Source organism: Anser cygnoides, chromosome 1, assembly GCF_040182565.1.
Source record: "Anser cygnoides isolate HZ-2024a breed goose chromosome 1, Taihu_goose_T2T_genome, whole genome shotgun sequence".
Lineage (NCBI taxonomy): Eukaryota > Metazoa > Chordata > Aves > Anseriformes > Anatidae > Anser > Anser cygnoides.
This window is the reverse complement of record NC_089873.1, coordinates 91441464-91467270: the sequence shown is the minus strand read 5'-3', so window position 1 is coordinate 91467270 and position 25807 is coordinate 91441464. Positions and strand designations below refer to the sequence as shown.

Below are 25807 nucleotides of genomic sequence, written 5' to 3'. Positions count from 1 at the left end.
ACCTGTTTTGTTTTTCTTCTGTGGAATTTTGTACAACTGAAAAGAACTGGAGCTGGAGGCTGTCTTCCTATCTGCTAATGATACTATCCATACACATGTACTGTCTGTTATGCTTGAGGCAAGTGCTTCAGCTTAATCTAATAGACATAAGTGTCAAAATACTACCTTTAGTCAAGAAGTGATTGGTTGTATTTTTTTGTCATAATAAGCCAACACTTGAATAGCTATAAAGAGGGAGAAGAAGCGACTTAGTGTGTCTGCCTTGTCCTGTTTGGCTAAGTGTCTGTAGTGGCCATGTAAATTATGTTCTAAATGCCGTTTGAACTGCAGTGTCTAGACAGAAGTGAGAAGCATGTTGGTAGGCTTCTTTCCAAATAGTTCAGATACAAGCTTATAGCTATGCTGAAAAGAAAAGCAGGTGAAGCGTTGCTGTATTGACAACAGCAACAGATGATCACATTAAATCTGAGCAGAAATAAGCTGCACAAAAGCGCAAAGTAAAGCTAAAGGAGAATGAACTTAAATGGTACCTTCTACATGTTTACAGTAGCCAAGGAGCGATGCAATTTAAGCTGATTCTGTTGATACATGTAGTGTGCAATATTTTCAATCGTTGATACAGTTAGTGCTCAAGTAGAGCACAGTAGTTTTTATGGTCATGTGAATTATTTCAGATGTAACTGAATAAGCTGAAATGCTCCTGTTTGTGTGCAGTAGTCAATTTTTAAGTAGATCTTAATGCATATGTGAGCATATGAGTGCTGGTATTAAAAGGAAGGGGAGTGTTATACACATTTGATAATAGTGGAAAACAAGTGTTTTCATAGTAACTCTTTCAGACTTGGAAGCTTTAAGTGCAGTTGGTGTTTGTAGTAATGTTGAACATTCAACACATAAGTAGAAGTACGTTGTAACTGAACACTCCTAATTTTTTATACTGATATTTGTGGATACCAACTTATATTTTCCTGTGACTCATGTAAAAATTGAGAGGAAAAAAGGCCCTAAAAGAGTGAGGGTGTAGGCTAAATCAAAGAGCCAGTAAACGGAACAAATATAAAAATGACCATGTAAATAGACAGTTTTCACAGTAAAGGCTATCTGAGCTCTTGCTTTCGTGCTTTTTTTTCCTAATCATTGTCATGGAAATACTATTTGTTTACTCAGAACTGCTTTTTACATGCAATATGAAAGAGCAGTGAGCAGCCTGAGGGTTATATTCTTGGTGAGGGCACAATCTTTGCTTGGCAACTGAGTTTTGAGGCAAGTCAAGAAGTTGAGCAATGGAAGAATTCCAGTAGCTTGAAGAGGAATTTCTCTGTTGCATAATATTAATAAAAGGAGTGGGAGGGGGGGCACTAATCCAGGCAAACAATTTGATTATTCAAGTTACTTAACTATTTCATACAATATATTGCAAAGGAATATATTTCTAAGAAGCCAAGTTGACTTGTTTAGAAACATGACTGAGACAGGAGCTCTTCGATATTATGGGAAAAAATTGAATTATGTCATGCTTGACAAGCCTTTCCAAAGGAAATGGAAAAAATAATAATACTTCAACTGTGATTTTATATAATGTAATGCGTGAATATTCAGGATTCTTGAAACACTCAGAAATTATTTGGACTTTTTTTTTGTAGCAGCAGAAAGAAAAGCAGAGAAAGGAAATACAGTCAAGTAGGTAATTCTAGCCCTGAAAAGACTGACTTGAGTCTTGAAACTTCAAACACCTAACATCTATAAGCAAACTATCCTGTCAAATGGTAAAGCTCTTCAATGGTAATACAAGTATTCCTTTCCAAAACAGGAAAAAAGTGAACTTGTAGTAGCTTAGTTAAAAACATAAGGCTATGCAACACCCCTTTATTGAATGATATTTCTGGACCATATGCAAAAAGTAGTCTTGAATAGAGGAAAATACTGATTCATTTATGGCACTTGATATTGATTCATTCATGGCGCTCCTGCACTCTTCTACTTGTTTTCATAATGATCTTAATACAGGTAGGAATTTCTCTTCCTTGATGGAAAAGGAAGCGTTATTATAAACTGCTTTAGACTGCAAAGTTGTTTAGGCAAACAGGATCGAGTAGAAGGAAGCATAAAATGTGTGCAGATTAACTCATCCATATTGATGAAGGATCTTAAAACAGGAAGGAAACATTAACCTGATAGGGACTAGAATGAGGCACGGCTTTTTATTAATGGACCTTGAATGTATGAAGACAATGATATACTCTGTGGGATGGATTCCTATAAATAAGATCTCTTAGACATGGGGAGTAGATAGGACATATTTATAATGGGATTTGTGAATTGGAAAGGATGAGAAAATATAAGATGAAGATGTTGTTGAGATAATTGGTTGAGCCTTTTAAAGGACTGTTTGAGAAGAAGCACGTTGAAAGTAAAATTCAGTGCTCTGGGGAAACACTGAAATGCATAAAGTAAAGCATTAGGAAGGAGATAGGAGAAGAAAAGCAACACTTAGAAATATCAAGTTTGCAGCAAAAAACAATGAAACAAGACATTAGATTCATGAAGATTTATGGCATTGGAATAAGCTGACATTCAAATTACAAAGTTTTAATTGGAAGAATAACACTCCTCACTTTTGTTTGTCAGTTTGAAGACGGTTGTTCTTTAGGAAACGTTGGTTTCCTGAGATCCTTCACTTGGCTCCAGTTCAAGATGTAAATGTCCAGTTAGTGTAGAGGTCATCTTGAATGATTACAAGCTGTTACTTTGCTATATGGTTCTGTGCTTGAACCGCATGTTCTTATATTCTTACTCATTCATAATGTGTTAGAGTAGAACAAGATTTTGACTTGTCTTTTTACAGGAGTGGAATGTTCTCATGCTTGACTCTGTCCTCTGTGTTGTTTAAAGCAAGTCTTTAAATGTAGAACTGGCAACTTTTACCTTAGCTTCCTTTTTAACATAGAGACGCAGTGATTATTAGTATTGTACTTTGAGACAGTAGTTTCTGAATTGGAAAAAAAAATGAAAAAAAAAAAGACCTGTTTAAAGATTTAACCAATACAATTTTTAGACATTGCACTTGGTATTGAGGAAAAATATTTATTTCTATTGAACATATTGAACAGGGCTTTAAACTATTACTTGATCAAACTTTTTTCACTACTGACAAAGAAAGGGGAGAAGAATTACTCTCTCATATGCTTGAAGGTCTGGAGTGGACAGATAGTTACTGTTCTGTATTCTTCCTACAGTGCTATCAGGAACTAGTACAACAAAACAACAACAAAACAAAAACCACTAAGTTTACATTATTTTTAGTGAATTGATTCTTTGTTTAGATAGAAAATGACAGAGTAGAATGGATCGGAGATCTTGAGCTTGGCTGAGTAAGGTTTAAATTTGGGGATGAAGGTTTGGTGAACTAACTACTTGAAATGCTGATATTAAATCATGATTTGAGTAGTACAAGTCCTAAGATCCTGCTTAGGTGAGACCCAAGCAAAACACAGATGCCTCTTTTCTCCTGTTGGATTGGTGTGTTAAATTGCTCAGATAAAATCTGTTCTTGTTTTTTAGCAGCTGCTGAATTTATCTGTAGTTTGTCTTCTGAGATTGGAGCAAACTTACACTTTAAACACTGAGAATATCAGAAGTTATGTAGGGTGCTTTAGCCATGTTTAAAATTGATACTTGGAGCAACATAAGTCATGACTGAAGGAAACAGTTGGCCATTCTGAAAGAAATATTGAAGAACAAGTGTTCACCTACCAAGTGAAGAACCGTTCTGAAGAATAGAAAAAATCTGTTCTCTCCCCTTTCATTAAGACAAAAATCTACAGAAATGAGATTTTTCTGTGAGGTATTAGAAAAGCTTGCTAATAGAAGAGAAGAGAAATAATTTTCCCAGGCAGCTTATCATCTTGCTTGTTGTCCAGCATATCTTTGCATAGCATTTACAACCACTGTTCAGGCTGGAAAGGTGATTATACTTAAACCAAACGTCTGGATGAACTCTGGAAGTGCCTTCCTGCCATACTTTTCTAGCTTACTTTCAAGATCACAGTATGTGTGCTGTTCTATATGTCAGTAATGCTGATTTTCTAACAACAGAATATAACAATAAATACTGGTTTCTCTCTATGTCTATGTTAACAATACATTAATCATAGATAAGTTAGCTGTAGTTAGCTCATTTTTCTTCAAGTGTTTGCAGTGAGGGGGATTTCCATTTGGTATTACTTCATTGAAGTTGGATTATTTCAGTGTAGTTGGTTATGGAGTATTTGTGTACTTCAGTATGAGTTCTGGTTGCCATCAATATGTAATGCATACCCTAAATAAGCCACAATGTCTTTCTTACAGTATCAGTAGTACTAATAGTCATAGATGTTCCAAAAGCAATAGAGTTGACAAGGTACAGAAACTTTCTAAAATACTGTTTTCTATCACTACGTTTTTTCTTCAGTCTTGAACTTAATCCATTGTTACTTCAATCCATTATTACTTGTTCCTTACTGAATATTCTGATGGACAGGGATAACATCTGTGTTTTAGCTTTTTATGTACTTGTAATTTTATTGATATGCTTTTGTTCTCTGAGGGTTAGCACAAGCACTTAGATCAGAGCAAGGCAGCATCAGTCACGCTCTTGGGAACGTCGGTGTTTGTTCTTTATGTTTGGGCTAAATCTATTGGCGCATAAAGCTGACACAGAGCCCAAGTACATAGTTTCAGTTCGGTTATGAAATGTAGATGCAAATAGTTTTTGTTCTCTGCTCTGTCTGCTATCAGAGAACCTCTGTGTTCATTACTGAGTTTCTTGAAGACATGAAATAGACTACAGATACACTGTTGGGGTAGGATAGTATCACTTAATCAGTATCTACTATTTGATTGGAGTGCTGCTTGATCAGTAGATTGGAGTCAGCTTTAAGACTTCTTTGTTACTATAATAGCCATGTAGTGCTAATAAGTTCAGAAAAGTAAGAGATCTGTAAAAACTACATTGATTCTGCTCATGGAACTGTTCTTTGGAATCCAGTCAAAGGCAAATAACCAAATAAGTGAATTGACTTACTTTTTTAAGTAGAAGGCATCAAATAACAAGACCCAGCCAGATGGATTAATTACAGCTTTTCTTCTGTTACAACATAGCCAATATTCCAAAGGATTGCTAGGCTTAATAAACAGAGCAGTGGACTCCTGTTTGGGTTATGCAAGTTTTACTGCTGTATATGGCTATATTTTTATTAGCAAGCCACACTGAACAATAGGAGCAGACATATTGTTACCACTGTGATTGTAAGCTGTTTGTGCTATCTGCATTTTGGGAAATTCTGATGGCTGTTAGTTATTTTCCTGTTCTGTGAATAGAACATCCATCAGCTCCTAATGTACATATAGCTATTGGGCCTTGCTAGGAGTCTGAAGTAATATTTTGGAGACATGCTTTGAGGAACAAGTTTTAGGCTCCACAGAAGAAGTTGACAGCGGAAGATCTAGGCAGCATGGAAAACCAATAGGAAAACTAGTCAGCAAAACAAATTTCAGTAGATGAGTTATGAATGTATCTGCTTTAATTAACAATGAAAAAAAAGCACTTTTGCTTTGGATATTGCCTTTAGAAATTAGTATTTTTTTTCAGAAGGAACAGCTTTATTTAATTTTATCAAATTAAGAAATATTTAATTTCATCAAATGGAGAAACCAACATGTTATCCCCTTTTACTGTTTGTAGTATCCAATTAAATTCCTTCTCAGTTAAATACTTCTGTGCAATATCAAACTGTATTTATCCGTATGATGATAGTGATGATTGTGAAGACTTGTACTATATTTTGGATTTGACTTGGTTTTAAGTGTGACTTGTCTAAAGTCAATGTCATAAATTTAAAAAGCTTCTTAATCTCACTCAAATATGCTTATATTTAAAGTCAAAGTAAAATTCATGAAAATAACACTGGTATGTTGACAACAGCATTTTTCTTCACACCAGAGATTAGCTTGTAAGTGGTGTTCTAAAAGGTGGTCAGTTAAGACACTTGAAAATGCCGAATACGTTTTTGTGATGAGTAGTGTATTTGTGTAAAATAAACCTGTTCTGTAGTTTTGACTTGCTTCCACTAACTTTTCTTTCAGAAAGAACATTTTGCTTTGCAAAGCCAGTGTGGAGAGAGAGATACTGGGAACTTGCAGCACATGGTAAATAAGATGGCTTGAATTCCTAAAAAAAAAAAAAAAAACTGATTTACTCCACTTTCTTAAAATAAGTGTGAGGTTGTTTTATAGTACGAAGAACAAAATACTTGTCTGTCCAAGTGAATAACTGTTGGATGTGTGGGTTTGCTGTCCATTAAGTTGAATGAGTCAATAGGACTTGAAAATACTGTATTTCCTAAATAGTTTTGCTGACTAATTTAATCATATAATCACTAGAACTTTAAAGTTCTTGTTGAATAAAATAACAAAGCACAGAAGTGCTGACAGACATTTTGATAGTCTGTTTTGCTTTTTAGATTTGAGTTAAATTCTAACTTTGAAACAGAAGTTACGAGGTCAACTTTGAGCAGTTATTAACATTTGCCATATAATAGTCTTAGGGATTGGAATTTTCAAGTTCATGTTTCTTTATACCTAGGATTATTTTGGAGATTATAGACCTTTCATTTTCATCAAAGGTTTAACAAGAATGGGAATTGTGGGTTCTGTACATGAAATATGAAACTGTTTATTTCTTGTATGTGCTTAGAAAGTCATGAATGGAAAGCAACTTACCTGCGAAGCTGAAGAACTACAGGAACAACAGAGTCTTCAGCATATATATCCTGTTTATCAGCACACATATTACAAAAATTGGAGCAGCAGACACCCTCAAAGCTTGGGACCTGGGAGAGTCTACATCAATCCGAGGGAGCATTATGTATGATTCCACATGCAGATGCTAATTTTAAGATATGAGTTTTTTCATACTCGTTGACCATACAACCAATATGGTTTGTTGGCTTTGATCTCTAAAAGATTATTTTTTTTTTCTTGTGGAAGGAAATTGCATAGCAATTTTGTGTAAGTAAACCCTATGGAATTTGTGACTTAACTTGATTCTAGCATTGGTATGTATTTCTTTTAGTAGTTACAGTACAACATCAGCCTGCCGAACGAGGAGTGCGACCTAGCTTTATTAACCTTCATAGCCTTAAGATGTATATGCTACAGTTTGTTAGGTTGACCCATGACCGAGTGTGGTTAGGCTGTTGCCCCAGTTATCAGTGAGTATTCTCTCCCTAAACAGATGTTATAAAATTGCCTATGTAATAATGAGTAAAAGGCCAGCAAGAGAACTGAATTCCAGGTGATCTAAGTAGTCATAGGCTATCAGTCAGTTTTTTTGCATCTTGGAAAGCCTGGGATAATTACCATTTTGACTGGCCTTAGCAATTGATTTCTCCACTACCTCTACCTCTCCCAGTCAAATGAGCAACTAGACTACCTCTCAAGTACTGATTTACTGTTTCATAACATGTTGGGTGTCTTCCCACCTTGCAAAAACAGACATAATTTTGTTATATCAGGAATTTTGTGTTCCATGTTATTTTCATCCTGGCTGTCAGTTGATGTACTTTCTGGTTATAGTTTCGGAGTAGGTCTACATGAAATTTAGTTGCAGGAAGTAGATTTAGACTGATAAAACTCACGACTATTTAGCCATTTTCTCAGTTAAGTTTTTCAGAGTTTGCTCTTGCTTGTCAATAAACGTATTTCATGTTCTTTGGTTTCTTCTCAATTTGTGATAAAACTATTGCTGTGACACATTCTTATGTCTTGACAAGAAAAGGAAAGCTTCAGTAGTCTTCAAGTAGTTTTCAGTGCTGTACTTTCCTCTTAAACAGCACTGTGAAATAACTGGTGAATGTACTCATGTTACCAGTGCTAGGTGTTCCAGATCAAGTCTTATGAGTGTGAGTAATGGTTGAAAAACATGCTCAGGATCTTAAAGTAAATTTTCTTTCAGAGTAAAATACTCGGCAAGTAAAAAGAAAAATATATATATATATATTTACCAATGCCAAAATGAGCTCATGGGACAATCTTGAAGTTTAAGGCAGCAAGAAATAAGATGCTGACTGAAATTGTTTTGGAGAAACTTATACATACGTACAGAGTAAGGATTTGGCCAGATGACTTTAAGACAAAACGTGAAGTATGGTTACTTCACACTGAACTAACTTGTTACAGATTGAACATAACGTCTGTAATATCGGTGTTTTTTCCTGCAGACTTGATTTGATTTTTGAGACAGAAGACTCCCCATTGCAGAAGCAATAGAATTGGAACGTTGTACAGTTAAATGTGCTGCAGGCAGAATGCTTTTAGAAAAATATGTATTCATCTCAATTGTAGTAATGTTAATGACATCACTATGATAGGGTTAGGTAAACGCTTGTAGTTTGGTACAGGCAGTAGCTAGAAGCTGATGGTTTAGATGCCCATTTTCTGGGCACTAATGAGGCATTAACTGTTATCTTGCTAAGCAACTTGCTTTTATATGTGGATGAAGCTGACAGCTGAAGGTATGACAAAGCAAAATTTTGGGAAGAACCTGTTTCTTGGGAGCTTTCTTTGGCTGTTCTCTTGTGGACTGATGAGCATGTTCATTTAAATTCTGAGCAGCTCTTTTCAACTTTGAGGCCTGCTGCTGTATTTGAGACCTGAAGAAGGGCTTGTATACCCCAAAACTGTTTCCAATGTAAGCTTGCTTCTGGTAATTAGACCAATATTATTGAGCAAGACTTAATGCAAAAGATGTTGAAAGTGCATTACAGGGAGGTTCAAAACTGCTGTTGTAGTAATGCTTACGGTAAATTCATTAGTTGAATATGATACTGAAAAGCTAGTAACTTCCTATTATGATGACATAAAAAAAACTTGCGAGTTTAGATCATTATTCTACTTCCTTTTTCTTAATTGCAAATGCGTTTTGTTTCGAAGAGTTGAGATGGGGATGAAGGAGGAAGGGAGGGAGAATGTTGGCAAAAAAGTCCATTTTCTAGTTATTTCTAAAAATTATTTCTAAAAATGTAAGATTAGCTTAAAAAAAATGTAGTCTGCCTATGTTGCTCAAAACAACAAAATGTTTGTCAAAAAAAAAGTTTGAATTGTAAGCTCTCCATCAGCATGTACTTTGCCCTAAAGTAATTAAGGCAATGTATTACTGTAATCATTACCTGTGAGAGGATTTTTTTTGTAATATATTCAGGGACATTTAGAGTATTAAGTCTTCTGAAATGTTGCCTACAGTCTTAAGTGTGGCTAGATGTTGGGGGGAGGGTATTTTTGCATAGAATTCTCTGAAGATAACAGGAGAATGCTAATTAGGATTGCACAGAAGATTGCACACGTAGAAGTGAGTTTGATCCGCTTTTTTAAGGTGTAGAAAATGTCTTTTTATTTTTGTATATCTTTAAATGTATTTGGATTTTGATTTGAATAAACATATGAGAAGTAAGTTTATATGTTTAGATTTAAGATTAAATGTACCCATTTTCTTGGCATGATATATTTCTTCATGTTTCTTTCTCTGGTTCTATATGTGCAGCATGTGACTTTTTCCAGCAGTACTACTTTTGAATACCTGTGGTGTTGGATGCTGAAGCGAGATGTCCTGCCAACGGTTGTTTTTTTTAACAGGAGGGTTATGGTATTTGATGAGAACTAAACTTTGCGCCTGCAGTCCATTTACTGAGCTCTGAATTATCTATATATCTGTGCATTTTACAATTGCATTTGTTGTATGCATTTAAGTGGGATAATGTGTGAGCGTGTAAATCACTTGTTGATTCTTGTTTGGGTCCATGGTAACCATTGACTTTGGGATGACAGTTGATTTGCACTTATTGGTGTACCTGATTTTTTTTTTTTTGGTGAAGATACTGCCATGTTTTGTGCCAAAGGACAAGAAAAGGGGTAGAGGAGAAAAGCAAAATTGACCAAATAGGAAGCTGATGCATATGTCCACACAACAGTCAAAAACCCAATTTGAGGCTCTCTTTGAAGTGCCACTACCCTTCACTGGAGTAGTGAAGTGATGCTAAAGAGGGTAGTGATTGCTGGGAATTACTGTACATCTGGATAGCACTTCCTCTCTCAGGATTGCTTCAGTTCTACTAGAGCTTGTATCTCAGTATCTCATCCTGATTAGTATCAGTAAATAATTAAAATATAATTGGACACACTTCATTAGAGGTATTCTTGAAACCTTTCAAATAACTTTAAAATAATTGTCTTAATTACTGAGTGTTCCTATCAATCCTGTAAATTAACAGACTAAGACAGCCTTGAGTTTTTTTCAAGCTTGTTGACCTCTAATACTAACAAGTGTGTGCTTGTTTTCTAAGTGCAGATGAGGGGAAACTTCTGGATGTCTATACAGACCCACAAAACAAGGCCAGCTCTTCTGTAAGGCTGGAAATTGGGAAAGTCACTATTTGAAATAAACTGGTCAAAAGATAAGAGATGAAATTCAGCTTAAATGTAATACGAAATGTAATATGTTTAACTCTGAGTTCTTGGTGCATTAGTAATTAATAGTTGTTTGCCCTGTCTTCTGGATTTTCCCTACCAACAATTTTATCTTGTGCCTAGTCCCTAAACTGAAATCTGTGGTACAGACAAGAAGTTACCAAAGGTAGCTTTTTTCCCATCTGTGACTTGCTTCGCTGTTACTAAAATGCTTTTTGTTTGTAAAACATTAAGTGAACATATGGAGCTAGTTGCTCTACCTGTTTTTTCTCATCTTTAGTTGAAACAATAAATATCGGGACAAAATTGTGGTGTCTTTCCGGTAGGCCTGTGCAGTTGCAAAAAGCTGACAGTTACTGCCAGGTACGTGGTCAGTGCTACCTCATTAGGTTTGTTGATTGTCTGGCATAACTACGGAGGGGTTTTCTATTTGTGTGTTCAGTTACAAGATACACTGAGTAACAGAAAGTGTTAGGACTACTAAGTCTTGACAGCCGCTCACAACTTGAAGTTAATGACTTTGGTCTCTGAGAAGAGCTTTTCCCTGCTTTTTGCTTATGAGCTATTTAAGAGAACAGTGCATGTACTGTGAAGCTGCTTGGGACCAAAGAACCTAAAACACTTTATATCCCAGACTGTCAACCTTTAGAAGAAAAAACACAGGTGAAATTCTAATGTGCCTTGAAGTAATCTGTTGTTAAACTTGTACAAGAGAGCCTAAACTTTCTGCTAGCCTTTGTGAAATCTAAAGGTGTACAGTTTAATTGGCAAGTGAAGTATTGGTGCATCTCAGTCAGGATCTTGCTCAAATTCTGCATATCAGACTACAAGACAATGTCCTGGAACCAGCAACAAGTTTGTTTTATTTCTGTTCAGTTTCAGATTTGTTCTTCGTCAGGATTGTCACTCATTCATTTTTGCCTTTAATAGCTGTGTCTCAGAAATGTATTCAGCTGTGACATTTCGTAATAAGTCAGATATGTCTCTGAATTTCGTTTCAGTGGACTTTTGATGATAAATGAAAGTAATAGTCTAGACAGAGAATAGATGTCTCCGTAATTATATGTCTGTTCATGATGCCACTTCTCGCCACTTGATTGTGTGATGTGCACCTTAGGATGCAAGGGCGAACTGAGGAAAGAGAATGAGTCTTGTCGCATCAGAATGGGGTGCCTTTGGTAGCTGAAGATGATATTGCAACAGACTTTGTGCATTGAAATATGCTCAGCAGTTTCTGTCTGTCGCAGGTATAGTAGCTGTGAGTCAGTCTAGTTTCCACACAAAATTGATAGGGCAGCAGGTATTTTCGGTTAGTATGTTACTAGAGTGTTTTCAGAGGGGTGGGTGGGACGGAAGTGTGCTACTTCAGCTTGAACAGTGTACTTGCTTCATCTCACAAGTCAGAAATGTCACAGAGATCCATGCATGATGTCTTCGTGGCCTGTGTTACTGATGACCCAGCTAAATGTGTTTATGATACTGAGTCCAGCCATTTCACCATGCACTGGATCCATATGAAGTGAAGTTGTGGACATGTTAGATATAAGGGTCACATCCAGCTTTACTTGCTTGGTTTCTGTTCTAGGCCCTGGTGTTGGAATAGCAGAGGGGGAACCTTGCAGCCACTGCAGTAGGGTGGCCTTCCCTCTGCAGTCTTTCTGAATGGAGTTATCTGATGTTACAGCTGCGATTTTTGATAAGGGACTGTGTGTGGGTTTGCCAGGGGCAACCTAATTTCTACTCAAAGAAGCTGTTTGAAGTTGACAGGCATGTTGTCATGCTAAGCAGAGAGAAGAAAAACATTTTCTCCAGAGGGCCTCCATTTCTCTGCAACTGCTTAATAGATTTCATGACCCTCTTCTCTCTGTCAAGTAACTAATTTTTATCTATATTTTCCAGATACAAGAAAACAAACAGGAGATGGTGGTAGTCTGCAGTTTTAGTCTCTTGGACCTCTGTAAGTGCAATGGAAGCTTCAGAGATTTTGTTACTTCAGAATGTTGCTAAAAAAAAAAAAAAATGATGGTTTAAAGCTGGAAGACCTAGGAAAAAAAAAAGAACAGAGCAGTGGAATCTGTTTTCAAGTTGTACATTTTAATTCTTAATATTGTAATTAATATTGTAAAGGCATTTATAAAATCTGCAATGATTTAAATGGAGGGAGAAACCCTCCTGATTACCAGGTTCCCAGGTTTGAAAACTATGTGAATAATTTAAATTGGGAGGGATGTCTGGAGATTATCTAGTCCAATTCACTACTTGCCTCAGAGTTGTATCAGATTACCCAGAGCCTTGTCCAGATGAACTTTGAGCAACTTCAAGGATGGAGATTTTCCAAGCTCTGTACAACCTTTCCTGGTATGACTACCATCATAGGGAAAAACTTACTTGAACAACACTTGCTCTAACTTCTCTGTTGCCTCCTGCACAGTGAAGACACCTCTGAGAAGAGCTTGGCTCAGTCTTTGCTGTAACACCCACCCCTGTTAGGTAGCTGAAGACAGCAGGTAGCTTCCCACACCCATCAGACTCCCATCTGAACAGTCCCAGGGCCCTCAGCTGTTCACTGTGCATGATGTGCTACAGCCCCTGATCTCTCCATGGCTCTCCCTGGGAATTGTTCCAGTTCAGCAACATGTGTCTTGTACCGGGAGGGTTAAGGCTGGACAGCACACCATGAGGCCTCACAAACACTAAAAATAGGGAAGCAATCATCTCCCTTGACCTGCTGGCTACAGCTACACTCATAGTTACAAAGCCCCATAGGCAGTTAGCTTTCATTGCTGCAAGGGCATGCTGCTGACTCAAGCTGTTATTCACCAGGACTCCCAGATCCTCTTCTGCAGAGGCCAGCTCTTGCTCTCTGCTTTGTCTCCGTTCCTGCATTTTCTGAAGATAACAATTGAGTTAAGTTTCTGTAGCTGAGGAATTGAATCCTACTATATACTTGGTTTAACATGTGTACCATGCCAATAGTTAAAATATGTAGTTGTCATAAACTTTGACCTTGACTTTAAAAAAAATAAGTTGGCTCTCATAAAGGGGAAAAGTTGCTTCGTGTGTTGGTTTACACTGCATTTGTAGTTTTCTTGCTGTCACATTGCAGGTGACACACTTTGCTGCCATGGTAATGAATCAAAGGTTACCTGCAAGCCAGACAACTGTGGTAGGTGCAGCTGGAGATGAGCTTATTTTCTTTGTGCCTTTAAAACTACTTAATTAACTCCAGAGACCTCTCTAGCTAAGACATTTAATTTTCAAAAAAATAAATAGGAGATAAAGGAGCAAAGATGCAGTCACACTATATTGTTCCTGTTTGTTCACAAATTCTTTGTAAAGACAAAATCACTTTAGTGCGTCATCATATAGTATGGGTCTTTGTCACATCTATAACAGGATAACGTCTTGTAATGATACTGATTTATGAATCCAACTATTCATTTCCCTTTATCATAGGTTTGTATTGGATAATTGATTTGTAACTAGCACTTTTTACAGGACTGGTGTCTCCAGTTTTCAGGAAGGTGTCTGTAACTTGTTAGGTATGTACAGCTCCTTGTATGATAAAATCATTTTGTTCACGGAATCCTGGGATATGACCAACTGCTGTGTTCAGAGGTGGAAGGGGAAGGTATCTGAAAGACACGGCAGCCTGGCACAGTGAGTTCTGCTGTCCTGCAAGTGTCCTTGTCTGCTGGAAGAATTTCATGCAATCTGTACTGGATTAAACCACAGGTGGATTTTGCCCTCTGAATCAGTGGAGCACTCAGATTAAGGCCTTGTGGAAAAGGGAAGCCATGTGAAGGGCCAAGGGTTATGACTGAAAAGAAGACAGTTTGCTATTTGTCAGAATAAAGACTGATCTACCTCTTCATATCTGACAAGTGTAATTTATTTAAGAAGAAAAAGAAACAATGTGTTAAACACACACCACCTCACCTTCTCCTCATCCACCCCTCAAAGAAAACAGCCCCAGGTAGCAGCATAGTGGGATTTGGTAACAAATTATGAATTATTAGCTTCAGAAACACTTCAGTGGGGAAAACATGATCTACTTCAGAACTATATCACTTTAAATTGTGCTTCTCGTATTTTTTCGTAGCTGTTGATTCACTCTGCAGTTTCTGGAAACAGAAGACTGTTTTGATTTGACATATGAGGAAAGTTCCTAAATGCTGTTTGCTGTTTAGGGTTAGCATCTCAGTACAATCTGCAGTAGAAACTTCCATCATATTTGCAATGCTCACACTTGGAAGACTGCAGCTGCCAAACTTCACTAAGGCTGCCTAAAACTGACAATGCAAAGAAGCTTGTAAATAATAATGGTAAGTGGTGGAAAATGACAAGTAGTTCTATATTGGTGGTTAAAAATCCTATAATGTACAAACAGACCTATATTGGAAGATCAGGTAATTTTTATGAACCTGGGGAAAATGCTGTCTGAATGGACAGCAGCAAAATCAAGGATGTCTGCTGAATTACCCAAGGTATAAATGCAGAGAGGCTACTTTTTTGCTTTAGGATTGTTATACTATGTGCCTCTCAAGCTTTACAAAATGTTTATTACAACTTTGATATTTTTTTGTACTCATAGCTTTATCTGTAGAAAATATAAGTAGTGGCCACACTTACCAGAGAGTTCAAATGCTTTTGTCTTTCTATTTTAAGTTATATGTTGATTAAAAGCCACTTCCCTGTTTTAACAAATGCTTGAACTATGAAACATTTGACTGGGGGAGGTGGGCATGTAAACAATGCCCCAGTGAAATCTTCTGGGACATATTACTCTAAGAGTAACAGGATATACCAGGCTGTGAAAATAACTTTCCCTGCTGTCACATCTAGTTGCTCTTAGATTCACAGACTGACATTGTTTCATCTGTAAAGCTGTTTTGTGCCCATAGCTTTAATTGAAAGACTAAGCACCTGATAACTATTGGCTAGGGACCTCCTGATTTCCAGGTTACAGGTGTATTTGGTAAAACTATACTAGTTACTCTTATGACGAATTTGCTGTCAGTTTGCAGTTTTCCTTTCTGGTGTCTGTTATCCTCTGAGTGCATCTATACGCAATGCCTGTAGTTCTCCCTTGTGCTTCAGTGTACTGGATTAAAAATTGTGCTCTTTGCTGGTAATGCTTATCTATTGGATGTAACCACTGTAAGAGAAAAATAGCTTCTGAGCCACCTTCTCTCCTACTTTGTCCTGAATGCTTAGGCTTTTAAATTACTTACCAAATAGCCCCCATCAAATCTCACACCCAATATCTATATCTAAGGTAGTAGTGTTGTTAAACTGTAGAAGAGTTGCTTTTTTCCTACATTCAGACACATGGGAAACAGCATGTGGTTCCTTAGCTGCATGTTGTTCCTTGGTCACATGCGGTGGCATTGTACATGTTCCCAGGGGCTGGCAGGATAATTAACCTGGCTTCAACTACTTAAAATGCTATTTTTGTTGAAGGAGGATACATAATATGAACACTGAGGCATTAGGATGAAATTAATTCCATCAGAGTGGCCCGGAAGTCCTGAAGAAAGGACTGCTATTGCACTTGAAATCCTACCAATTAGTGCTCTAAACTCCTTGGGCATTGCTTGTGTCACTGGTTGGTAAGCTGCTAGTTGAACAGAGCACCTCAAATTTAAGGCAGGTGTTGCTGGGAATGTAATTGCTTGTTTGCTCCCACCTGCTACTTGTCACTCTTTTGTGGTCTTCACGAGGGTGCTGCTGTGTGGTGAGTAGTGACCTGTGATTTAAAAAAATAATAATTATATGTGTCTGATATAAATACTTGGTGTTCGCTAACAACAGGGATGTGAAGCTAATGGTTTTAACAACAATGGTGTCTTTGGATGAGATGTTATTTAAGTAGCATATAACAAAAAATGAAACCCTATATTACTGTAACTCACTCACACAGCTCTGCTGTTAACAGTGCATGGAGGGGAATCAAATGAGCTTTCCTTCCCACTGTTGCTAGCATTTTCTGCAGTAGATGTAGGTATGTTGAAGAACAGGGATTATCCAGCATTGCACAGGTCTGCAGGTTTCTGTGACTCACACTGTCAGGGACGGGAGCTGGATATGGGTGCTGTCAGTGCTCTGCTGTGGTTTAAGTTGCTCTGATGTGATGGTGGGAAGAGTCAAAGGCTGCCAAATTCTGCTTGTGTCTGCTAAATGGTCACCTGTTCTTTCTCCCATCTACTGTGCGAGGCTCATGGAGTCTATGGTAGAAGGTGCAGTGTCAGAGAGGAGTCCCAAGGCCAAGGACTGCTCTGAAATCATTATTCTCCTGATGGAGATATGTTGCTTCATATAAAGATTAAGGTGTTTGCTAGATAAGAGAGAGAACTCAGTACCCTCATTAAACTGCGTTGGGGGGAGAAAGCAAGGTTTCTGTCCCTGCACCAGCTAACTTCACAGAGCAGAAAAACTTCATTAGGGGATGTTGACAGCTAGGCTGGAACAAGACTGAGTAAGCATTATTAATTCCAGTGTTGAAGCATCCCTGTACAATGAGGGTGAAATAGGGTTTGAAATTGGTATTTGGGGTTGTTCTGGTATTTTGGATTTCCTTATTTTTCAGGTATTTGCTTTGGAATCCCCATTAAGTACTCTCGTCTTACTAGTTGACTGTGTTGAGGCCTTGCCAACTTATGCAATATGTTCCTGATCCACTGAAGAGTGAGAAGGTACTTACAACTTAAAACTTCTTGAACATCAAAAAATCTTTCCAGCCCAAGTGTAGTCATGGTAGTTCTTCTTTATTTTGTTGTTACTTGGTGGCTGTTTTGGCATCTGCTTATAACCACATATCGCTCTGCAGCTCTGAAGTGTCAGTGTTTCACTGCTGGGTGAGTTATTAGATATCTTGAATGTGCTTCACAAAATGTACAGAATGTCTTAGACTGTTTTCTATGTTGGAAGATCCTAAGGCTTAGGTGCTACTGTTTCTTATTACTACAAAGCAGGAGGTATCAGAAGCATGATTAAACCAGGCATAGGGGAAAACTTAAAAACAAACACGGCATGTTGTAGCATGATGAGGAATAACTGGCACCTCCACAGCAGCCCAGCTCTGTTTAAGTGAGGCCGGAACCTGGATTGTTATCAAGCCCATGCCATTCATTTCAGAGGCTTTTCTAGCAAGCTTGAAATGAGTCACCATGTGACTAATCAGCTACAAGCCCACTAGCAGAAGGCCAGCTAAGCACTGGTCAATACAAAATCTGCCAATTGCTCAAGCACAGCAGAAGTTAGGCAAACAGCTACTGTCTTCTAAAAATTGCAGCCTGAGCACTCTCACTGCTGTTGCTGACAGATAATTTGAAATCTGAGGGTTTGTGGGTTTCTTTTTATGAAACTAAGCTCCACAAATCAATGTTGCTATGGAGAAGTGCCATGTAATCATCAAGGGCAGACGATGAACTAATTAATTGTAGAAATCCAACTGTAGCACTGATGATACCCCTGGGACACAGGACAGTTACCATTAAATTCAAACGGGCATTTTCAGGGAACCAGTATTTCCTTGAATATGCCATAGCACTGGCCGATCAACTGTGGCAAATGGAAGTTTAGGTCATGAAATGTGTGTAACCAATGATGCAGATGCCCAGCTAGTTATGCCTGAACTGACACATCTGACTTCTGCCTTTTTTACAGGTGTGGGGAAAGGTTCAGTTTTGTCCAGAAACATGCATGCATGGGTTTGGGTCACACACTGTTTAGCTGAAGGTGTGTAAAAACTGTTCTTTCATTGATACTTTATCATTGGTCTAGATGTAATATTTCAATGAAAGGAACTTTCTGATTGCAATGTTTTTCTTTGTTTTTGTTTTTTTTATATGTCTCTCTCTCCTTTCTTGTTTACCATATTCAGTTTTGGCTAGGAAATCCATAGTCCTGTCTTCCTGTTCTGAGCTGCTTGAAAAAGAGTAATATTAAGCAGCAGCCTTTAAGATGTTTAAATAGAGGCATTACTTCACAAGAAAGGAAGAAAAACAGTTCTGAAAATGCATAAAGAAATTCAACTAGTATGGGGAACTGCTTATGAAGTGTGACTTCTAAAGTTTTAAATCTTGTTAGCACGAAGTCACTGATCAGTCTCATGTCAAGGGCATGGTGGAAATCTCAAAAGGCTGGAGAAAGAGGTAAGAGATCAAGTTGTTTTCAATTTGAAAAAGTTATAGTTGCTAAGGATAGCAATTCAGCATGGGAGGTGTCATTCCTGGCTCTGATGGCTGAGAGAAGAGGAAGGTGGGAGATGCCATAAACTGCACATTAGTATTGTATCTATCAGAAAGGAATTGGATGCCCTTTCAGTGTACTGTGTGCATCTCAATGTGTAACCTCATCAGTCAGGGCCAAAAAGGGCAGAGAGCCTGTGTTACCTCGTGTTCAGAGACTCCTTTGAAAGGAAGACACGAGCTTTCTTAAAAGGATCCAGGAATGTTTTCTTTCTGGATATAAATCTAAAAAGGCACTTGTCGTGCTTGGCTGGGCCTAGTCAAATCCCCTGCACCTCAGTAAAAAATGCTAATCAGTAGCTTTGCAATGTGGAAGAATTGGGAAATTAGCATTTCTGAATAATTGAGAGTTCCCACTAATCAGACCTGTGAGAAGTCTTTCACAGTGCCATGGCATGTCAAGAGGGACACAAGTAAGGCTCTTCCAGGTGCAGGATAAACTAAGAGTTTACCCACACTTGTCAAAGGTACATTTTAGCAGCTGCTCTAAGTGTTTGAAGCTTCATTTCCAATTCAGAAGGTGGATTTGTAAATGCCTAATGAGATCTGTCTGCTTTCCAGCTGCGTGTGCTGCTACAAGTACAGCTGACCTGTCTCAGCTCTCTGGCTCTGAGGAGGAAAGCAGGGCACTAATGAGGGGGCTTGGCTGTGTTCCCCCTCTCCTTGGGTGGGTGGGAGGCAACAGGGTGTGTGAGGAAGGGAAACTATGTGCATTGGGATGCTGGAGGCTGCTGTGGACCTGCAGATAAGGCTGCTATGGACAGCCCTTGGACCTTAAGGAGGAGGACAGCCTTCTGAGGAGCATCTTGAGCAGGTGCCTTGGCTGGACTGTGGTAACTGGGGGGGGGAGGGGGTGGGGAGGGAAGTGTATTTAACAGGAGGGGTAGGCCTGCTATGTGTGGTACTGCTAGGCCACAGCTGGGAGCCCTGGATGCTGTGTGTGCAGAGTGACGGGCCTCAGGTGGCAAACCTGTTGTGCTCCTGCCCTTTTCTGCAAGGGGAAGGCCTGGCTGTCATTGTAGTAAGGTTGCTGGAGTGGATTAACCAGCAGTTTGAACCAGGGGAGGAAAATGCTGCTCTCGAGACTGTTCATCATATTAGTGCTTGAAAAATAGTGCATTTGTAGTGAAGCACAGCTACGGGGCGCATGAGGAGAGATGGCATCTGTGGAGCAGCAGATCCTCCAAATTGTAGGTCATCCTGCTTCTAATAAATTGCTTTGACATTGAAATAAGGAACAGCAAATGCCTATTTCTACTAGTTGTCTTTTTTTTACCCAGTTGAAATAGTGCTGAAGGGAGCCCTGCCAAGGAAAGCTCATTTGCTCAGGATTGCTGTCACTTATCATCTGTAGCAATGAGCTCAAATATTAGAGCAGCGATTTCTGGTACACCACAAGGAAGGATGGTGCTCGGGATTGAGGGAAAAACCAGTGGAGAGTGGAGTCATAGAAAGACTTTGGGGTAGTTCAGTCATAGCCACTACATGTGAATGCAGATAAGTAAATAACCAAAGAGGAAATCTGCAAAAGGCAGCTGCTTATGGATAAAGAAAGAACAGTAACAGAAGTCAAACCAGCATGTTATGAAAATGGATATAAGAAAATGGGGAAACTGCAGTGCACCTGTGCTGAACAGTGGGTTGGAAGGGTTGAATGTTTCTATTGACCATCAAATAAATCTGAGGGTTCCAACCAAGGTGGAAGTGCTGGGAGGCATATCCCCAGTTGCTGATACCACATTGGCGCTGTCAGAAGAGCTCTGAGTTGAAAATGAGAAATTAGCTGTTCTAGGTGAGGTAATGGAAACGTTGAACACAACCTTATCCAAAAGAAGTCCTACAGCCTCATGTGATAATGATAACGGGAAGATGCTGTCACTGCTGTTGTGTTGTCTGAGATGCTTGTACCACTGTGACTTCTTGAGGATAAAACAATTGCATTAACACACCAGAGAGATCCTGGAGTTCCTCCATCTCTTACCCTGATGCTACACCTTGTCTCAAAGCAGTTCAGGCAGCTAGTAGGCTCACAAAAATGTGAACTGAAAGTTCTCAGGAATCCCTTAGATTTGGCCTTGCATCATAAGTTCCTAAAAGATCGTTCTCAAAACCAAGTAGAGTTGTACTAGCAAGCAGGAAAACCAGGACTGGGCTAGTCTGTATTAGCAGAAAGAAGTTTCTCACAGAAACAAGTGGAGTCATAAATACTGTCAGGTAAAGATGATTTTTCCCTCCTGTTAACAGATAATTACTTTTTGTTCTTGGCGTAATTATAGTCATTTTATATCTTAATTTGACTATAATCAGTGTTTCCTTACCCCTTTTTCTTGAAAAATAAAACTTCTTAGAAGAAAGCTACTCAGGTGGTCTGTTAATAAGCTTGAATCTGAAGCACTGAGGTCTTTGTCTCTATAATGAAGTGGATGTTTGAGTTCTGATGCTCACCCATTAGTATCCTGTTTACAGATGCTGCATTTTTGACAAAATATCTCCATTTATTTTGACTGAGGAGAAAAAAGGTGCTATTTTATCCATTTTTAAAAGATGCCATTTTTGTAATACAGAATTCATCACATGTATTTCTTGATTACAGTTGTGATCACCTCCATGGGACTACTAAGGATTTAAGTCTTTTCTCCAATGCTTCTACTTGATGTCAACTGCTTAGATGGAAATTAACTCTTACTTCTCCCTATAGCTAACCAGCTTGTTATAGATTCTTTCATCCTCCTGCTTTACTCAGCTTTTTTCATATCTCCTCCTGCTCTCACCACCATCCCTATCCCTGCAAAAAAAAAAAAAAAAAGGCAAACAAACTTAATCAGGTTATAGTCTTGCCAATCCAACTTCTTTGTTTATCACTGTCATGTTTTGTTGCTTTTTCATGCAAGGCATCGTTGGTTTTATTTCACTGACCAGACCTCAAGCCTTTGCTACAAGAAAACTTCCTCTCCATTTGGTGACTTGGCACCATAAGAAGTTAAAGTTTTAAGTTCTTGTATAAGATTAAGTTCTTGGTATAATTAAGTTCTTGGTATAGATGCTGGTTTTTGAAAGAGGCTGTACCAGTCTCCCAGTTGCTACTTCCACCACACAGCAAATCCAACTGTTCATCTTACTTGCTGTTAGGAGTCTGACCAATGAATCAACTCTGGTCTGATTATGCTTGCTTTGGGGGACTGTTATCTTTCAGCTGGGTTAAAGATTTGCACTGCAGCCACCTGACTGCTCAATCCATTCACTGGGCATCGATGAGGGTGTTTAGGTAGGAATGGGCATAGTGGGCAAGATGGATCACCTGTCTGGCATCAGTCTCGTGTTTGGCTGTATTAGGTATGTTCAGTGTGAAATCTCTAGCCATTAAAACTTAGGCCTGATATTCATATTCACATTCACCCAAGAATTAAAAGATACACTTACTAAAATCATCTCAATAGGATAAATGCAGAGAGTTCACTGCTGCTGTCGTGACAAAGAGCAGACCCAACTGTCAGTGGAATGTCTGGTCCACAAAATCTTTCTTCCAGGGAGACCAGTAATTACTCAAAGGAGGAAATAGAACATGGGCTTGAGCAATAAATATCTACAGAGTTAAATTCAGCTAGTTAAACTGGCAGGAATTAATCTGTTAGAATCAGAGAATATTCCATATGTCCGTAATTCTTTATAGCTAAAAACCGGTCTGCCTCTCAAAGTACAGAAACGTCATTGATGTGGTAGTTTGTCAGGTTCTATGTTGCTGTACGCAAGACAGAATCTGGCCAAGAAATGCCAGGCCTTGTACTAAGTGCAATCAGAAGAGGGTTGGAAAAAAAAAAAATGAAACGGAGAAATATCAAGTTTCTGTGGGCAGTTCTGAACCCTTTCAGAAGTTTTCATTCCTTTCCTCTCAGAGGGTGGGCGGCAGAAAAGCTAAGCATGTGTTGGTGGATCAGATTTATTCTCCATGAAGAAGCTGTTAAAAGCTCACTGGAAATTACAGAAAAGTGCTTTGGAGGACAATAGTGTCACCAGATAATGCATTGTCTGTGTAGATGTTGAGTTCGAACATGAGCCTGCTACCTCGAAGCTTGATTTAAAATCTCCTTCCCTACCAAAGAAACAAATCTATTATTTTGATTTGTGTAGGCTTGAATCTGTAACAGTCATTATCTCTCCTAAAGCTTAGCAGAAGTCTGCTAAATCAAGGGAACCCAGTATGTGATTGCTAGCGTGTTGAATATGATGGACCCCATGGGTGATACCCATGGCAACCGTGCAATATTTTAGAAGTGTGAATTAGCTGTCCTTCAAAAAGTTTCCCTATAATCTCCAGTGAGCCTTTTTATTTTTTTAATTTAAATAAATCTTAGGTGAACGGCACACTTGTCATCTCTCCCACTGAATTATTTATTCACTTCCAGCACCTACTTGCTCATTTGAAATCCTGTGCTGTCACGTATTCATCAAGGAAAGCTGTCTTTGTTCAGTCTGAGAAAATGCTCAGACTCTCCATAGCCAGCAGCATCCTCTTCCTGGGAAAGAGGATGTTATGGAAGAGAAAGTTCTCCTTCCTCTGACACCCCCCCCCCCTCCCCCCTTTGGTCTCTTAATTAGATTTGGAAGCTGAGTAAAACAAGCAGAAAATTTGGCACAGAAGAGCGATGGACTTGGGGTCAGAATGGAAATAGCAGTTGGGCAAGCGTGGGAGGCCAAGGCACTGATAAATTCATGTGCATCAATATTCTTGTAGAGTGATTACAGTAATTACGTAGAAATGCCAGGAAAGGAATGGCCATGAAAGAACAAGCCTGACATATGAAAATACCCTGTGGCTGGTTCTGGGGATAACTGGGTAACAGGAAAGCCTTTGGGGATAAAATTGCTGATGTTGGGAATCCTGCTCTCTGGTGCTTTTGTACTAAGTGGTTTCCCCAGAGGTTTTTGGTCTAAACTCTGAAACTGCTTTCTAATTTTCTGCAAGTTTGTCTAGATATAGATGCATTTACTGTATTTCTGGCTTTATTGTTCTTTCTTTTTGTCATTTAAGCATTATTTAAACAGCCTAAATGTCTGTTCCAGATCCTGCTATTTTCTAATGTTAATGTGATGTGTTGTCCTTGTGAGCCAGCCATGTCCATTCTGTTTCCATTTCCAAGGAAGGAGAATTTTTTTCAAATGCGTTAAGTCCCTAAGGATAGTGATTCTCCCAAAACAGCCAAGTGTTCATCCTCTCACAGAAGTGACACCACTGCATGAAACCATCAGGAAGAGGTCCTGGTGGATGATCTAATGAGTAGTGTTTTGTGTCCTGTTCCTGTATTTTATAGTAAGGTAGGTCCAAGAATGAGCCATGCCTTCTTTTCATTTCCCTCATGCTGAGCTCTGTAGTACCATCCAAGGCAAGAGGAAGATGAGAGCTTCAGTGGTGTAGTTTGGAGGGGATCAGGGGAGAGAAATCAAGAGGAGTAACACCAGGCTCAATGTTCTCATTGCTTTCATGTTGTCATTTGAGCGTGGCTGACCGTTGCATATGTTTGAAACTCCAGTGATCTCAGGACATAGGTTTGAGGCAGGCCGGTCTGCAGGCTGACCGCCCACAGTGGTGGGCTGGGGATAGCCCAGGGTTGCTGTGCTGTCAGAGTGCCTGGCGCGCTTGTGGATGAAGCTACAGCGTGTAAGCAGGCTTGTGGCACGTTCTGTTACATGAGTAGGAGTTGAAATGAGAGCATTAATAGTCATCCTTGTCAAGTGGCAACTGTCAAAAGACAGGTTACTTCATATTTCCTGCAGTTTTTTTCCAAAGGATTCCTGCCTTGTTGGGAAAGGTGATACCATCAGTTAAGTTCCATTGACACTCTGAAGGTACTGCTTATGTGCTGGGCTGGCAAATAGAGGGTTCTTCATATGATTATGGTTTAAGTCCATTTGAATAATCTTGATCTAAAAAGATAAGTTGATATACTTTCCATTTGAGCTAAAAAATCATTCCCTGGTAGAACTGGAAATCAGAAAAAAAATACAGTGGCATAACAGCATCCGAATACAGTTTCTACCTGTAGTTAGTGGCCTTTTTGATGTGCCAGGTATCTTTGCCTTGCCAAATTACAAGTGAAGCATGCCTGTAGGCAGCACTGGAAATTGGAAAATCCTGTCTCAGAGGCAAAATGCCACTCAGCAGGTGACCAGCAGTGCCTTGCTTCTGAACGAAGCCAGGGCTCCTGGCTAACCTGTGCTCAGAGCATGCTCAAAGCTGGCGGCTGCTGCCTCTCCCAAAATGCCACAGCTTCCATTGGTGTCGTGTGTCGCTTCAATCTTGTCACAGTCTGTCAGGCACATGCGATATGGCAGCGAAGCCCAGAAGCTGCTTTGACAGATCCCTATCCTGAAGCTATATCAGGAACAAATGGCAGTGTAGGGAAACTTGCCAAAACTGTAGATCTGATTGCTCATACGTGTGGTTGCCTATGTCTTTGTGAAGTCAAACAGAACTGGACACGGAGAAACCATTCAGTGAACTGTTGCTCAGGCTGGGATGAGTTTTCCTGTAAAACCTTTGAATTAATTTCTGGGGAAGGAAGATAAGTTTCAGTTACTGTAAATAATGATAGAGAAATAATAACAAGTCATTCCAAAGTCCAGGCACATCTTGAAAGGGATGAGTCTTTGTGTCTGGCTTCTTCAAAATGATTGTATTAATACCCAGTGCGTATTGACATAATCTCCAGGAAGTTTTCCAGCGGTGCTTTATCTCTTGCATTTTCAGATCAATAACACAAAATTAGACACTGTAAAGCTTTTTTTTTTTCTAATGGCTATTGCTGACTGGCTCAAAAAGGATTCCAGTAAACTGGTCTTATTCAGAGGTTATTGTCTCTAATTGGGAGATGCTGACTAGTTATAATATGTTAATGACAATTGACGAGTCAGACCAGTAGTCAGATCAAGAGATGTAAACAAATCTAAATACAGGAGGTAAAAAGAAAGTGGACAATTTGAAGCCCGTTACCAAGGGCATTGCTAGCATAGCCATTGGAATACATGGGGAATGGTAATAGAAATCATGTGCAGTACAA

The 25807-nt window shown here is 38.9% G+C and overlaps 1 protein-coding gene across 3 annotated transcripts in view; it reads left to right on the top strand.

Annotated features, from left to right (window-relative positions):
* The window catches only part of NECTIN3 (nectin cell adhesion molecule 3), a 125545-nt gene that overhangs the window by 56824 nt on the left and 42914 nt on the right, over positions 1–25807 (top strand). For 2 of the 3 annotated variants that reach the window (XM_048057159.2, XM_067002444.1), the window contains exons 8-9: positions 6124–6186; positions 6734–16237. In XM_048057159.2, coding sequence (XP_047913116.2) covers positions 6124–6186; positions 6734–6910 — 240 coding nt within the window. In that variant the 3' untranslated portion in view covers positions 6911–16237. Of the gene's footprint in view, positions 1–6123; positions 6187–6733; positions 18241–25807 lie in introns of all 3 variants that reach the window. The other variant, XM_048057152.2, reaches the window with a different exon arrangement.